Source organism: Ranitomeya imitator, chromosome 2 (assembly GCF_032444005.1).
Source record: "Ranitomeya imitator isolate aRanImi1 chromosome 2, aRanImi1.pri, whole genome shotgun sequence".
Taxonomy (NCBI): domain Eukaryota; kingdom Metazoa; phylum Chordata; class Amphibia; order Anura; family Dendrobatidae; genus Ranitomeya; species Ranitomeya imitator.
In genome coordinates, this window is record NC_091283.1 from 755,953,754 (window position 1) to 755,969,298 (window position 15,545).

The window sequence follows — 15,545 nt, forward strand, 5'->3', positions numbered from 1 at the left end:
GTCGATCAAGTCGTCTTATTTGGCATTACAGGGTACAACTTGTGTCAGTTTGCAAAGATTTTGTGAAATAAATAATTTTTTTCTTCCTTGGCTTCTGTTCAAGAGCAAAATAAATAACCATCTCTTGATATGCAATCCATTATAAAGTGCACTAATGAGTTCTTTTTACCCTTGGAGAATCATTCTGAAATAAAATGGGATGTTTTTTGACAAAAAAAAAATATCCATTTAGATAAGATATATTTGCAGATAAAATCTGAATATCAATCCATTTTGCTTTCTGCCATATTATGCATTCCCTTCACGTCTGCTACAAGGCTCAGGAGGAGAGTTTTTCATAAAACCGTCTCACATCTATTTTCGGTTATCTGATTCCCCACGTACTGTGAGAAATATATTGTTTGGTGTTGCGTTCATAGGATTTCTGGCGCTGGATATCCAATTCCTTTCTGTAATGTTGTTGTGTACTAAAAGAAGCAGTGATTGGCTCGACTATCAAAGGCAGCTGGCTATGAGCAATTACTGCTTTGGAGATTAGCTTCCTTTCATCTGGGATGGAGATGACATCGCAGGGTTAATATTTGGTGATTTATGTGCAGTCCTTTATCCTGTTTTATTGAGTTAAGTCAATAACAATTGAAAGTGAAAAAACTCATTGAAAAACTATACGGGTTGCTGCTGTGCAATGCTTCCATTTATTCATTTTATAATGTTTATTAATGTGATTTATTAATCCGTTTTGCCTAAAGAGGGAATAACCTGTTGTAATCGGGAAAGAAGTTCAAAGATGGTTCTAAATGATGAGGGCTTTAGGTTTTTTTTAGACTTTCCGATTTGTGCCGGAGCCTTTTATACACTAGCTTGGTGTTCATTATATCCATATTTCGCAGTTCTGATGAGTTTGCTAGTCGTGCGCTTTCTATTCAGTGTCAGTAAAGTCAGCATCACTCGTAGCAGCAGCAAACACCTCTACCTCTAATTGGATTATGTTTTGCTAATAGCGGAGTCTTTTGCTTTCAGATATTGAGGATGTCAGGAGACAGAAACCCAATTATCTGGAATCCACTGTCGACTGGTTTCGCAGGTACAAGGTTCCCGATGGAAAGCCAGAGAACCAATTCGCCTTTGATGCTGAATTTAAGAATAAGGTATGTTTTATTTTTAAATGTGAATTTAAAAAAAAAAATTAAAAAAAAAATGTATTCCGGGACAAGGGTCGGAGTGTAATGTATGCGACTATCCGGAAGGCTGAAGTCATAGCTCTTATGATAAGAAGAGTTTAATTGTAGTCTATGGATGTCGCTAGAATCGCGCTGTGTGCCCTCATTTTATAAATTCTGTTCTTTCCACGTTTTTTTATGCAGGATTTTGCTATAGAAGTGATCAAATGTACCCATGCTCACTGGAAGGAGCTAGTGACCAAAAATACAGATGGCGGAGAAATTAACTGGTAAGTTCTACTTTTCTAAGCTTTCATACGGCAGTGTAATCCAAGGTGAGGTTTGATGCTTCTGGACTCCAGTCCCAACTACTGTGCAGTTTCCTCTGCTCAAGGATGGGACCTCACAGACTGCGGTCACGTCCTATTGTGACTATATGGTGCCACTGTATAAAAAAGGACAAATGCATTGGGAGGAAACCTTAGAACCCGGAGGAAACCCACACAGACACAATGAGAACATACAAGCTGCTTGCAGATGTTGCCTTTATTGCGATTTGAACCCAGGACCACAGAGCTACAAAGCACAGTGCTAACCACAGAGTCCATTATATACCACCTCTGAAGAGATTTGCCCTAAGACAGCTGCTACAAATGAGAGCATCCAAGACCTGGGCTCTCACCCTGTTGGAGATTAATCCAGTCCGCTTGTGCTAATCAGAGCATTAAGTCCCTAATCCAGTTTTTTGTTTTTTTTTGTCTTTTTTTTTAAAGATCGAGAAAGTTTTAGAATAAATGAAGAAAAAATAAAAAAACATTATTCGCCCTGCAGCTGATCACATGCTGTATAATCACATGACTGCTGCAGCCAATCACTAGCTATAGCCATCTTGTGCCGTAGCTGCAGGCATCTCTGTGAAGATTACTGATTGGCTAGAGCAGTGATGTGGGTGAACGGCATATGAATCGACTGCAGGAAAGTAAATCAAGACCCGTGGGGATTAAAATGTGTGAAAAATGGGTTTCTAGTTTAAAACATTCCTACCTTTTTTTAAAAGAAGAAAAAAAAAAAATAGTATACCCATTTAGATTCTGATCAGTGATCCAGACATTATCTGGCCTTCTGAAGGATGTTAAAGGACAGACGACTATAAAATATACATTATCTTAATTGCCTGCAGAGATCCTAACAACTCCTGTGACTGTCTTCTTCCTAATACTGTATATCCGTACATGCTATCTGCATTTTTAGCATAAGCTTATGTGCACACAGTATTTGCAGCAGATTTTTCTGGTAAAAAAAAAAAAAAACGTTCTGGCAGGAAATGCATTGAGTAAAATACTTTATTGCCTCTTTTTTTGCCTCTTTTCATGCATTTTTAAAGTGTTTTTCTTGTGTTTTTTGTGTAGTTGAAAAATGCTGCAAAAATGCTGAATTGATGGGCTTGCAGACTTTGAAAAAAGTGCTTTGGCTCAGATATGCTAGGAAAAAAATCAATTTGCATGAGCTTTCAGAAATATCATGCCCTTTTTTTTTTTTACTGCAAATCCGTTCAAAATAAACCCTGCAAAAATGCAGTGTGAACAAGCCCTTATTCTTCTACTTATCCATAGCTGTGCTTTGACAACGTAAAAGCTAGTACATATTGTGCAGGAAGAGCTGCTTAGGAGCAGCCATATTTTCCTTCTCATATCCTGCTATTGGCACATGCTGATAGGCGGAAAAGGAATTCAAGTAACTTAAATGATGGCTTGAGTAAATTGTTGCTGAAGTTGCAGCCTCTACTGCAGGGTGCTGCACTCAAGTGGTACTACACAAATGTTTAATTAAAAGTTAAAATAATTAAGAGGAGTTGGGTAATGATGGACATGTGTAGCACATCCATGAAATATACCATGGGAATCCAACAAATGCGGGTTTCGCCTATGGAATCAACATCTGTCTCCAGAATGGAGGTCCCTTAATCCCCATTCCTACTGATGCAATAGCTGCAATTCCTGGAAGCATGGCTGTGCATGCCTGGCTCCTTCTATGTACAGTTATGTGAGCTACAGTTAAGCAAGTGCGCCACCAAACTTATCAGCTCAGCCGTGGTGTCGTCTGAATAGGGGATCTGGGACCCCGATTCTGTTGATAGAGGGACTCTATATTAAAAGGCACTAAAAAATGCAACTCTTCTAACGAAAAACATGCCCTTGATGGAAAAATAAAGTAATAGTTCTTCAATGAGAGAATAAAAAAAAAGTCTAGAATTTCATTAGCTGTGCCCTTAAGGGGTTAAAAACTCTTAAAGATGAACACACTGACTTGTCGGCATCTTGAAATAATACCACTTTAAAAATAATTGCGCTCTTCTATACAATAATGGCCGTTTCATAAAACTCAGCCATTTCAGTATTAAGCGATGTCTAGTGAGCAGCTCCTCCGACTAACCAAATATTTTCTATCTACATCCAAGCGCAGAGCGGAGGATTTTGCTGCAGAGTGAGACGTAATGCAATCTTCCATTCACAAAAGCAAAGGGTGCCACCTACCGTTAAAAGCCTCTCAGCATTTTTTTTTAACCGCTTGTTGATCACCCAGTGTCTTACATATCGGTCTGCTCTGCATAGAACACTCTTTTATGTAGTTATCTGCCCCCAAACATCTCTTGAAGGGATTGTCTCAACTTGGTAAATGGCTAAAATTGCAAAGTGTTTGTTAAAACGAGCAATTTTCTGTCTTATTAAAAATTCTTTCACATCTCATGAACAAAGGGATTTTTATATTTTTTATTTAGTTTACAGCAAATGGCCTATGTTACTGGCTACCTTGTAGTCTGTGACCGGTTACCTCGGCAAGGAGCGCTCTATACTTTAGCGCAAAGCTTTCTCTGCTTGCTGCACAGTTTGGACCATCGTTACTCTTTTTAAAACAACCCTTTTTTCAAAAAGAAAAAAGTATCTTCAGGAGCGTACTGCTCCTCCGCCTCCGTGCTTCCTGGTTGCCGGGAAAGGGGCAGTGTGCTCTTGAAGATTGACAGGTCAGACTGGCGGCATGTGCGCTACCGATTAACAGTAGCACTGCCAGTTCAATCCATACTCCTAAATCTGTACATATCTAGTATCAAAATGAACATACTGGAATGGGGAAAATATCTAAATAGATTACAATTTAAAACACAAAAACCTATACTAAATCACACCTAGATCAGCTATTGTGTTTTCCACAAAGCACATCTATCGGGCCAGTTGGGTGTGAGCACTTGAGTGGCAGCAGGAAGATCAACATGGCAAGGTGTTTAGAGATGGGATTTTGTCATGCCAAAATCAGAATAAAAATACTTTATCAGATAATGATACAGGTGAAGCACACTAATACAGTATGACCATAAGATCCAGACTATGGACTCCAATCTGAAGACTACTAAAGTACCATAGTCAAAAAGATTAATCTGAACACTTGAGCATGAAATGTGTTAAAAAGCCCACACTTCTGTATACCTGCTAACCTATGTAGGACAGGTCACACATTTGACCAAGCTAAGGTTATTTTGTGGGTTAACATTTATTTTGGCACAAAAAATCATTGCCCCACTTAACAAAAAGCCTAGCTTCAAATTTGTAAGTTCAACAAAGCTAATGGTTATTGTGTAAACACGGGGGTCAGTGGGTGCTCTAGTCCGCTGGCCCCGCTGTCTTTAGAAAGACTGCATGGACCATCGCTCATACCACTGAACACCCGCTCTCACCGTGGGCAAAACACTACTCAGACAACATAGGGTGAGGGTAAAACAGTGTGGCAATAATTTATTGAGCCACCAACACACAATAGCATACAGAACTACAGAACAGTCCCAGCAAATACCCAAGATGGTGCAAATTAGAGTCTGACCCTTCTGCTGACTCGCTGGGGTTAGAGCTGCTTTCAGTGCTGAATACCCCCACCAGTGGGTCCCCGCTTTTTGGCAGGACCCCACAGCGAGGAGGTAACAACAAGCTTAGGAAGCTAACCAAGAGCAGTGAGGTATGTGGCCAGGTGTACCAATCTGGATTCTTTACGATGTCTCTGGGATTTCAGTGATGGTTAATGAAGCAGTCCTGTTTTCTTCCAGCCAGGGCTGTAGTCCCCTAAGCTGATCTCCTTTAGAGTTTCACGGACTCTTTATATAGTTTACAACTGGCCTTTAACCAGCATCCAGAGGTCAGAGAGATGTGAACGAGGCGGCCATCCTGCATAGTTTGATTATGTAATCTATTTGCATAGTTTTTCTACCTCTGTTTGGAATGCAAACAAACTGGCTGGTATGGACAATGCATCTAATCAACATATCAGTAAACATAAGGGTATGTTTCCACGTGGCATATTTGCTGCGTACAGCTGCAGCATCCAGATGTTAAAGCCTAGTGGAGGGGATTTTATGAAATCCCATATCCACTATGCGTACAAAGATGCAGGTGGCAGACCTGCATAGACGCACATGCGCCGCGTCTTTATAGACCGCACCATGTCTATTTATCTTGCGACGACGCACAGTCTCCGCAAGATATTTAGCACCGTTCTATGTATAGGATGCGGCGATTCCGCATGTGTTCAATGAACACATGCGGAATCACCGCACGTTCAAAACACGGCAGCGCTTTGGACGGTGTGGGTGTCCGCTAAGTCCAAAGCGCTGCCATTCCAGACCGTGGAAACATAGCCTAATTGTTCAGTGGCCATGCATTACTGTATTGCAAAGATAACAAAGTAAACTGTAGGAGATAATATATTAGAGGTAAATATTTGTCCTATAAGAAGAGTCAATACTTCACACAACAGTTTATAATTCTGGGCCTACTCAATTTTACGTCTGGCATAATTAGGAAGAAATGCTGTGTCGTCAGTTATCACTCTGCCTTCTGGTTGTATCTAGATATTTGATTTTGCTGTCCTAGACTGAAATCTTTTTTTCCTCCTATTCATTAAATGCTCCATTAATAACTGTCATGAAAAGATCTGTCATTTAAATAAATAACCCAAGTGAAGATGATTAAGATTGTTATATACGGTATGCAGAAAAAAGTCTCTCGCTCAAAAAAATAAAGGGAACACTAAAATCCCACATCCTAGATATCACTGAATGAAATATTTCATTTGTAAATCTTTATTCATTACATAGTGGAATGTGTTGAGAACCATAAAACATAAAAATGATCAATGTAAATCAAAATGAATATGCAATGGAGGTCTGGATTTGGAATGATACTCAAAATCAAAGTGGAAAATCAAATTACAGGCTTATCCAACTTCAGTGGAAATGCCTCAAGACCAGGAAATGATGCTCAGTTGTGTGTGTGTGTGTGTTGCCTCCATGTGCCTGTATGACCTCCCTACAACGCCATTTTGTTACGTCGTCGCAGCGTCAAAATGGAGCATGCGGACGCATCCGCATACATCCGCATGGCCTGCATACCTAATGTTAGATAGATACGCAGGATGCATGCAAACGTATGTGGAGCTGAATGGAAGAGATGCGGCAGTGGGCAGGGCTTACAGGAGGAAGTACACAGCACTGCCCAACGCAAGTGTGAACTTAGCCTTACATAGTCACCTTTATAAAAAGACTCCCGTCCTCAGACTCCATTTATCAGTTAGACTGTAACCTCAACAACATGGGCAAGACCGAAGAGCTTTATAAGGATGTCAGGGACAAGATCATAGACTTGCACAAAGCTGGAATGGGTTATAAAACCATAAGTAAGAAGCTGGGTGAGGAGACAACTGTTGGTGCAATAGTAAGAAAATGGAAGAAATACAAAATGGCTGTCAATCAACATCGATCTGGGGCACCATGCAAAATCTCGCGTCGTGGGGTATTCTTGATCATGAGAAAGGAGAGAGATCAGCCTAAAACTACACGGGTGGGGGGGGACTTTTTAATGATCTCAAGGCAGCCGGGAACCACAGTCACAAAGAAAACCATTGGTAACACATTATGCCGTAAAGGTTTAAAATCCTGCAGTGCCCACAAGGTCCCCCTGCTCAAGAAGGCACATCTGAAGGCAGGCCCATCTGAAGTTTGCAAGTGAACACCTGGATGATTCTGTGAGTGATTGGGAGAAGGTGCTGTGGTCAGATGAGACAGAAATTGGGGTCTTTGGCATTAACTCAACTCGCCATGTTTGGAGGAAGAAAAATGCTGCCTATGACCCAAAGACACCGTCCCCACTATCGAGCATGGAGGTGGAAACATTGTTTTTCCATCATACATGACGGCACCACGAGAGAGGGGATCCGCCCTTCAAGGACAGGAAACCTTCAAGATAAAAGGGGCAGCTCCTCTCTCCACATCAGTTGGTTTCCTGTCCTTGATGGGGAACTCTCAAGATGGAAGATCTTGAAGATAGAAGAGGATGCCTGGGCCTGGGTCGGATGGGTTTGGGCAGGCACTGGTCTGCTGCATCCGTCACCAGGTACCGGTAGTCGCCGCGGGGGGCCATGTATTCCATGCCCCCCCCCCCCTGAGCGAAGCATAGCCACAGCCCGTGAGGCGAACGCCCGGGTGAAGATAGGGCCTCGGAGGCCACGGCGGTGTAACCTCCCTGTGACCATAAAACCTGCTGCTCCCTTGGGATCCACGGTGGTCAGTTATGGTGCCCTCCCTGTTGATCTATGGTGGCCATGCAGCCTGTGAGACACATCGGTGCCCAGGCTAAGTAAGGCTCCTCGGAAGGTATTGAACCCTCCCTGTTGAGCGCTGAAAAGGGGGTTTTCCTCTCCCCCTCCTTCCCTGTATGGAATACCTGTAAGCAGATGAGCGCAGGGAGGAGAGCGGTGTATGGGACAGCGAAAGCTGGGTGACTGCAACTTCAGTCCGGTGACCAGGACACGGTGAAGTTTCTTCTCAGCGCATGTCGCGTGGCCAGAAGCAGGAAGCACGCACGGGCTTCATCTGGGATTCGGCAGCACTCTGAACCTTAGTTGCGGGCGAAGGGGCAGGGGGACCAGGAATTCCAGCACGCACCGGAAGTAATGGCCGGGTGCTTGCGTAGGAGGAAGAGTACACGCAGATGCTGGCCCTCGGGGCAAAGGCAGGATCAACCAGGTGAATAGTTGAGCGCGCATCGGGCATGACTACCGGCGGCGTGTGTAGAATAAGACTCAAATGCTGGAACAATTAAATTACCAGCTGAGGCTGGATAGCGGCAGAGGCAGGATCAGCCAGGTGATTGCATATATGTGCATTGGAAGTGGAGCAGGCACGATAAATCAATAAGATTAAGCATACACCTGAGTGTAGCACAAAGTGCTGAGTGGCCAGTAAATGCATGTAGAAAAGCCGCGGAGACACCATCACGTGTTTATGAGAAACACGTGATGGTGTCTCCGCGGCTTTTCTACATGCATTTGCATATTTCCCATAAGGGATGGGAGCAGTGTTCTGGGTCACTGCGTTGAGAAACGCGTGATGGTGTCTCCGCGGTGTTGTATGTTTTGATCTCCCCGAGGTCATTCATCCTTATGTTTAGAGTGGCCAGTAAAGGCAGGATCAACCAGGTGATCCATTGAAGAAAAAAAAAAAAAAAAGGAAAGTGAGTCTATTTAAACGAACCAGAAGTGCTGCTCTGTATCGCTAAACCAGGCCAGGTTGATTGTGACTGCTCTTGTTACGTGGTAGTGTGTAAGATGGAGAGCTTTTCGCCGGAGCATTTAATGCCACAACAAGAGGTGCAGGAGAGGTGGTCTCTCTCAAGTGAGAGGCAGAAGCCGCTCGGACAGCGTATGGACGGATCGCCATACAAGGAGAGGTCCCTGGTCTCATTGGGAGACACTGAGAAAACCAGTCAACCTCCGGATCCGGTACCCGTACTTTGAAAGCGTCCGAGTGGTGAGTGAACTTCGAGAAAGTCCAGCACGCTAATGTCTGTTCTTTTCTCTTATCTCCGTCTCTCCCCTCTTTCCTTACATACATTTGGGGGGTGGAGTATAGGAGGTCCCCAAAAAATATAAGGCAAAAACTAAAAATAAGGAATGTCCCTTGTGTAAAAAGCTTTTAAAAACATCTTGGAGTAAAAGAATGTCAGGAGTGTATCAACAAGACCGTGGCGGAGGAAACACCCTCCTTTACGGAGAGCCTAAGATCTCTGATCCAGTCAGAGGTCTCTAGGTCTGTAAAAGCGTTAGACAGCCGACACAGATACCAGGTCTAGGGACAGATCCAGCCCCTTAGTAGCATCCCAAAGGGATTCCTCTGAGTCAGAGGAGGACTCAGATACAGCTCGCTGCTCAGATAGTAACTCAGAGGAGGAAGATGCATTTCCAGGGGAGGTTATGGATAAGCTTATAAAAGATGTTCGCTCTACCAAGGAGCTGCTAGATGAGAAGGCAAAAAAGACAGCCCAAGAACTAATGTTCAGTGGTCTGCAAAAGAAAAAACGGATTTCATTCCCTATTAATGAACAGCTACAAGAACTGATTAAGAGGGAATGGCAAAAACCAGAGAAAAAATCCCAAATAGTCAACTCCATAAAAAGAAGATATCCTTTTGAGGAGTTCCCTGGACATACACAGCCCCCAAAGTAATCACAATGGACGCCAGTCCATGGGGGTGGGGAGCTCACTCGGACACACTATGGGTCCAAGACCCCTGGGCTCAAGAGGAGAAAAATCTATCCTCAAACGAGTGGGAACTCCTAGCAATCGAAAAAGCGCTAAGGAGGTTACTTCCACACTTGACAGGGTATCATGTGAGAGTCCTATCAGACAACCGAACAGCGGTCGCATACGTGAACCACCAGGGGGCACCCGTTCTCGGTCACTGATGCACATTACCAAAAGACTCATGACTCTAGCCGAAAGGCATTTCTCTTCATTATCGGCCTGCATATTCGAGGTGTGGACAATATAAATGCAGACTTTTTAAGCAGGAACCACATAAGACAAGGTGTATGGTCCCTAAAAAAGTCCATTTTTCAACGGATAGTGCACATGTGGGGAAGACCCAGTGTAGACCTCTTTGCCTCAAGCCAACAAAAAAGTTCAAAAGTTCTGCTCCCTGAACCCAGCAGACAGGCCGTTGGCAGTAGACGCCTTCAGCATGGAATGGACGTCAGGACTCTTGTATGCCTTCCCACCGATATGTCTAATTCCAGCAGTTCTGAAGAAAATCAGGGAGGGCAAGGCTAGAGTGATTGTAATAGCTCTCTTCTGGCCGAAAAGACCATCGTTTTACTGCCTGAGAGTGATGTCAGTGACGGACCCGTGGGTACTCCCAGAGGACCAGGACCTTCTAACACGGGGTCCCTTCACCCACCTGCAGAATTCCGGGCTACATTTGACAACCTGGTATTTGAACGGTCGTTGTTAGAGAAAGAAGGGTTCTCAGCTGGTTTAATATTCACCTTGCTCAGTAGCAGAAAACCAGTAACGACCAAGATCTATGGGAGAATATGGAAGAAATTCCTGTCCAGCTCAGGGCCAATACGGGAAGGGGAGGTCCCAATGGTGGCAATACTGGAGTTCCTGCAAAAGGGCTTAAATCTGGGATTAGCTGTTAGTACCCTCAAAGTACACATTTCAGCTTTAGCAGCCTTATTCAACTGTGACCTGGCAAGCAATAGATGGGTGGTGAGCTTGTAGTAGAGCTGACTCTGTTCCATCCCCTACTCCTCCACCATGGGATTTAAATTTAGTATTGACAGCTTTGACAGAAAGCCCCTCTGAGCCGTTAAATACAACATCTGATAAAGTACTAACATTAAAGACAGCTTTGTTAGTGGCACTTACATCGGCCCGTAGAGTTGGGGATTTACACGCTTTGTCAGCTGACCCCCCCCCTTACACGCAAATTATGGACGATAGGGTTGTATTAAAATTAGATCCGGCATATCTCCCTAAAGTGGTATCGAGATTTCATAGGGCTCAGGATATAACCCTACCCTCTTTCTGTCCCAATCCTAGTAACAAGAAAGAGGAGAGACTCCATTGCCTAGATGTCAGGAGATGTATCCTACAATATTTAGAGATGACAAAATCCTGGAGGAAACAGAGGGCTTTGTTTCATTCCAGTGGTCAAGTAAGGGCCTTAAAGCCTCTAAACAAACTATCGCTAGATGAGTGAGAGAAGCCATTATTTGAGCGTATAGTAGTGCAGGCAGGGTTGTTCCACAGGGTCTGAAAGCCCACTCCACAAGGCCATGGCGACGTTGTGGGTGGAGAGAGCAGATGCTACCATCGACTAAAGCTGTAAGGCGGCCACTTGGTCCTCTCCGTCTACATTTTATAAACATTATAGACTAGGCCTATCTGCTACCTCTGATCTCACATTTGGGATAAGAGTGTTACAAGCAGTGATCCCTTCCTAAAAGAGAATACAAATCTCTGTAACTGTCTTGTGGTGCCGTCATGTATGATGGAAAAACACGGGTATTACATACCTGGTAATGTGTTTTTTCATGAGACATGACGGCACCCTTATATTCCCACCCTTTTGATCACGTCATTAGTTGGGTGCATTATTAGCATTATTTGTATTATACACTCCCTCGGGTGTCAGTGAATGGAACCGTATAGGATGTATTATTTGTGTACACTAAGGGTACCGTCACACTGAAACGACGCTGCAGCGATACGACAACGATGTCGATCGCTGCAGCGTCGCTGTGTGGTCGCTGGAGAGCTGTCACACAGACAGCTCTCCAGCGACCAACGATCCCGAAGTCCCCTGGTAACCAGGGTAAACATCGGGCTACTAAGCGCAGGGCCGCGCTTAGTAACCCGATGTTTACCCTGGTTACTAGCGTAAACGTAAAAAAAACAAACATTACATACTTACATTCCGTGTCTGTCCTCCGGCGCTGTGCTCTCCTCTGCACTGTCAGCGCCGGAAAGCAGAGCGGTGACGTCACCGCTGTGCTTTCTGGCTGGCCGGCGCTGACACAGGATGCAGGAGGAGTGCAGAGAAGCACAGCGCCGGGGACAGACAGCTGAAGGTAAGTATGTAGTGTTTGTTTTTTTTACGTTTACGCTGGTAACCAGGGTAAACATCGGGTTACTAAGCGCGGCCCTGCGCTTAGTAACCCGATATTTACCCTGTTACCAGTGAAGACATCGCCGAATCGGCGTCACACACGCCGATTCAGCGATGTCAGCGGGAGATCCAGCGACGAAAGAAAGTTTCAGACGATCTGCTACGACGTACGATTCTCAGCGGGGTCCCTGATCGCAGTAGCGTGTCAGACGCAGCGAGATCGTAATGATATCGCTGGAACGTCACGGATCGTGCCGTCCTAGCGATCAAAGTGCCACTGTGTGACGGTACCCTAACCGGCGGAGTTCCTCTCGTACTCTGTAAAACAACTGATGTGGAGAGAGGAGCCGCCCCTTTTTATCTTGAAGGTTTCCTGTCCTTGAAGGGCGGATCCCCTCTCTCGTAGTGCAGTCATGTCTCATGAAAAAACACATTACCAGGTATGTAATACCCGTGTTTTGGGCTGAGATCTCATCTCCCGAGATCTTGGTGCCGAGATCTCCATTTTCCCAGAGTCCACCACATAGTAAACCATGTAAGTGCGGGGGCTGCGGGGTTTCACAATATGTTGGCAGAGCCCTTGCACCATCAAATACCCACAGCGGCGCACATCCAAACACACCCTCATCCTAGCCTGCGACCTGCAGCAACGCTCCACTCTTGCCTCCTCCAGCAGCGACCCTAGGACCCTGCTCCACCGCGGCAAATTTGTGGGAAAAGTGTGTCTTATAATCCGAAAAAATGTGGTACTTATTTCTCACAGAAAAATGCAAATTTATGTAATGTATACAATGTGATTTTTCTGGATTTCATTTTTGATATTCTATCTCAATGATAAAATTAACCTACCCTTAAAACTATAGACTGTTCATGTCTTTGTCAGTGGGCAAACTTACAAAATCAGCAAGGGATCAAATAATTGTTTCCTTCACCGTACATAATATTAAAAAAAAAAATCTATTTTTAAATCCTGATTACTAAAATGGCCTTTTAAAAGTTACCTTCATTTTGACTTGAGGAGCGACCCTAGGAATGAATCTCTGATGACATGTTATTAAATGCTCCATTATCTTTGAAAACAAAGACTGTCCTTGAATGATCATATTAAATGAGAAAAGAACTGTGAATAGGGCACGTTTTACAGATCTTTCTCAAGGAGGCCAATCCATGACATATACATCAGAGGAGATTGTGCAGAGAGCTTAGCCAGCAGTACCGGCCTGAGAGCATGCTATATAATTGGCCCCCTGAGCTTTGTGTGTTCTAATGGCTTTGAGGAAACGTCTGAGGTATCATTTCTATACAATACAATCTGTGACAAGGCTGGGTGTTTGTGGAGGCAGTTATCTGGTTGGTTCCCGTAATGTGCTATAATGGCACATTATACTTGTATAATATGTATGTGGGAAAATAGAATTTTCTGTGTCCGCCATATTTAACTTTAATGGTTATTTAAAGAAGATTGCACAAGGATATTCAAGATGCTGACCAATATATTCACATTGGAGCAGCTCTCCATTTTACAACTTGCGTTTTCCTGCTGATATTACTAATGGTGGAACATGAGCCCCCCTAGCGGTGCCTGTTGAGTGATGGCGCTTACATGTTGGCTCTACTTAGAACCATTTTTTCAAAGGAGCCTTTGATTATCACAAGCCTTCTTGGCTAGTTACGGTACTTTCATACAGTGCTGGAAATCTTTTGATCGGAAAGAGATTTTGTGTGAATGCACCCACAGAGTCCTCTTGATATCCGAAAACTGTCATTCTAAGTTTATTTTTTTTTTAAGGTTATAGATACTTTCAGATATGATCGATTTTATGTAGAGCAAAACTGAATAATGAAAGTGAAGGATTCTACATATGTCCTAGTGATACTGCTTTCACTCTAGTATTAGTTCTTTCAAAAAGTATTCATACCCAACACACCCACAAACTTAACTTGTATTTTATGTGATTGAACAACACGAAGTAGTAAGTATTTGTGAAGTATAAAGGAAATTATACATGGTTTTCAAAATATTTGAAAAATATATAAATCTGAAAATTGTGACATGCTTTAATATTTGGCCCCCCTGAGTCAATACTTTTTAATGGACCACCTTTCGCTGAAATTGCCACAGCAAGTCTTTCGGGGTATGTTTATACCAGCTTTGCACATCTAGATGCTGAAATCTTTGCCCATTATTCTTTGCAAACTAGCTCTAGCTCAGTGAGATTGGATGGAGGCGTCTATGGTCAGCAAATCTCAAGATGTGCCTTAGATACTCAAAGGGGGTTAGGTCTGGACTGTGGTCCATTCAAACCCAGGAATATGCGCTGATCTAAACCATTTGATTGTAGTTCTGGCAGTCCGTTTAGTCTCAAGTCTTTTGCAGCCTCTATTTGGCTCCACCCATTTCCCATTAACTATGACCACCTTCCCTGTCCTGCTGAAGAAAAGCATCTTCACAGCATGATGCTGCCACCACCATGTTTAATGGGGATGGTGTTTTCAGGTTTATGTGCAGTGTTTGATTTTTAGCCACATATAGCACTTTGCATTTAGCCCAAAAAGTTTACTTTGGTTTAATCTAATCAGAACATATTCTTCCACATGCTAGCTGTATCCCCAACAAGGCATGTGTAAAAAGGTCCTCTGGTCAGATGAGGCCAAAGTAGATCTTTTGGGGCTAAATGCAAAACACTGTATGTGGTGGAAACTAACACTTCACGTCACCAGGTGCCACACTATCCAAGTCTACAGGACTGGGGGACATAAAGTACAGTGGAAACCCCTTTTCTCTGACAGGTGGTGACCCTTGGCAATTAAACACTTACCTGTTCTAATGTAGAGACGTGCGAATTTGAAGTTCTTGGAACATTCCTTTTAACCAGTTACCTGGTTTTACATACCATGTTTCAGAAATACTGTGACACCCCTGGTGCCACAAGTTCACAGAAGTTTCTAGGACTACCAGAAGCTAGTGAGCCCAGTTTGCGGGCCAAGATCCCTAAACCAATGATTGAGGAACAATGTCGTAAAATATAAATAACTCATAGATGAAAGGGTCCAGTGAAAGCAAATTTTCACATATCCACCGCTGATAACTTGTACAGATTGGCAGGATTTCCCTGACTAGGATATCTAACTGGTGGATAATTCATGAGTTCTTGACAGCCCTATCGGGAATGAAGGGAACACAATCGGCACAACAGCGCTACAATTCTATTCTAACAGGGATAAAAGTTCCCCATTCTGCCAATCGTTGCGGGTCTGAGCTGTTGTAACCCAACCAATCAACATGTTATCACCTATCCTGTTTTCACTGGACAATCCCCTTTTACTCCTGCCCAGACTAGGTCACAGTACTGACATAGCATCAAGTAAATATTGTATCCTATTCTAGTATATCC

General features: G+C 43.6%; 1 protein-coding gene across 1 annotated transcript in view; it reads left to right on the forward strand.

Moving 5' to 3' along the window:
* Nucleotides 1-15,545, forward strand: part of PPA1 (inorganic pyrophosphatase 1) — a 155,750-nt gene that overhangs the window by 129,928 nt on the left and 10,277 nt on the right. Inside the window, exons 7-8 of the mRNA XM_069753311.1 lie at nucleotides 1,021-1,148; nucleotides 1,365-1,450. Coding sequence (XP_069609412.1) covers nucleotides 1,021-1,148; nucleotides 1,365-1,450 — 214 coding nt within the window. The remainder of the gene's footprint in view (nucleotides 1-1,020; nucleotides 1,149-1,364; nucleotides 1,451-15,545) is intronic.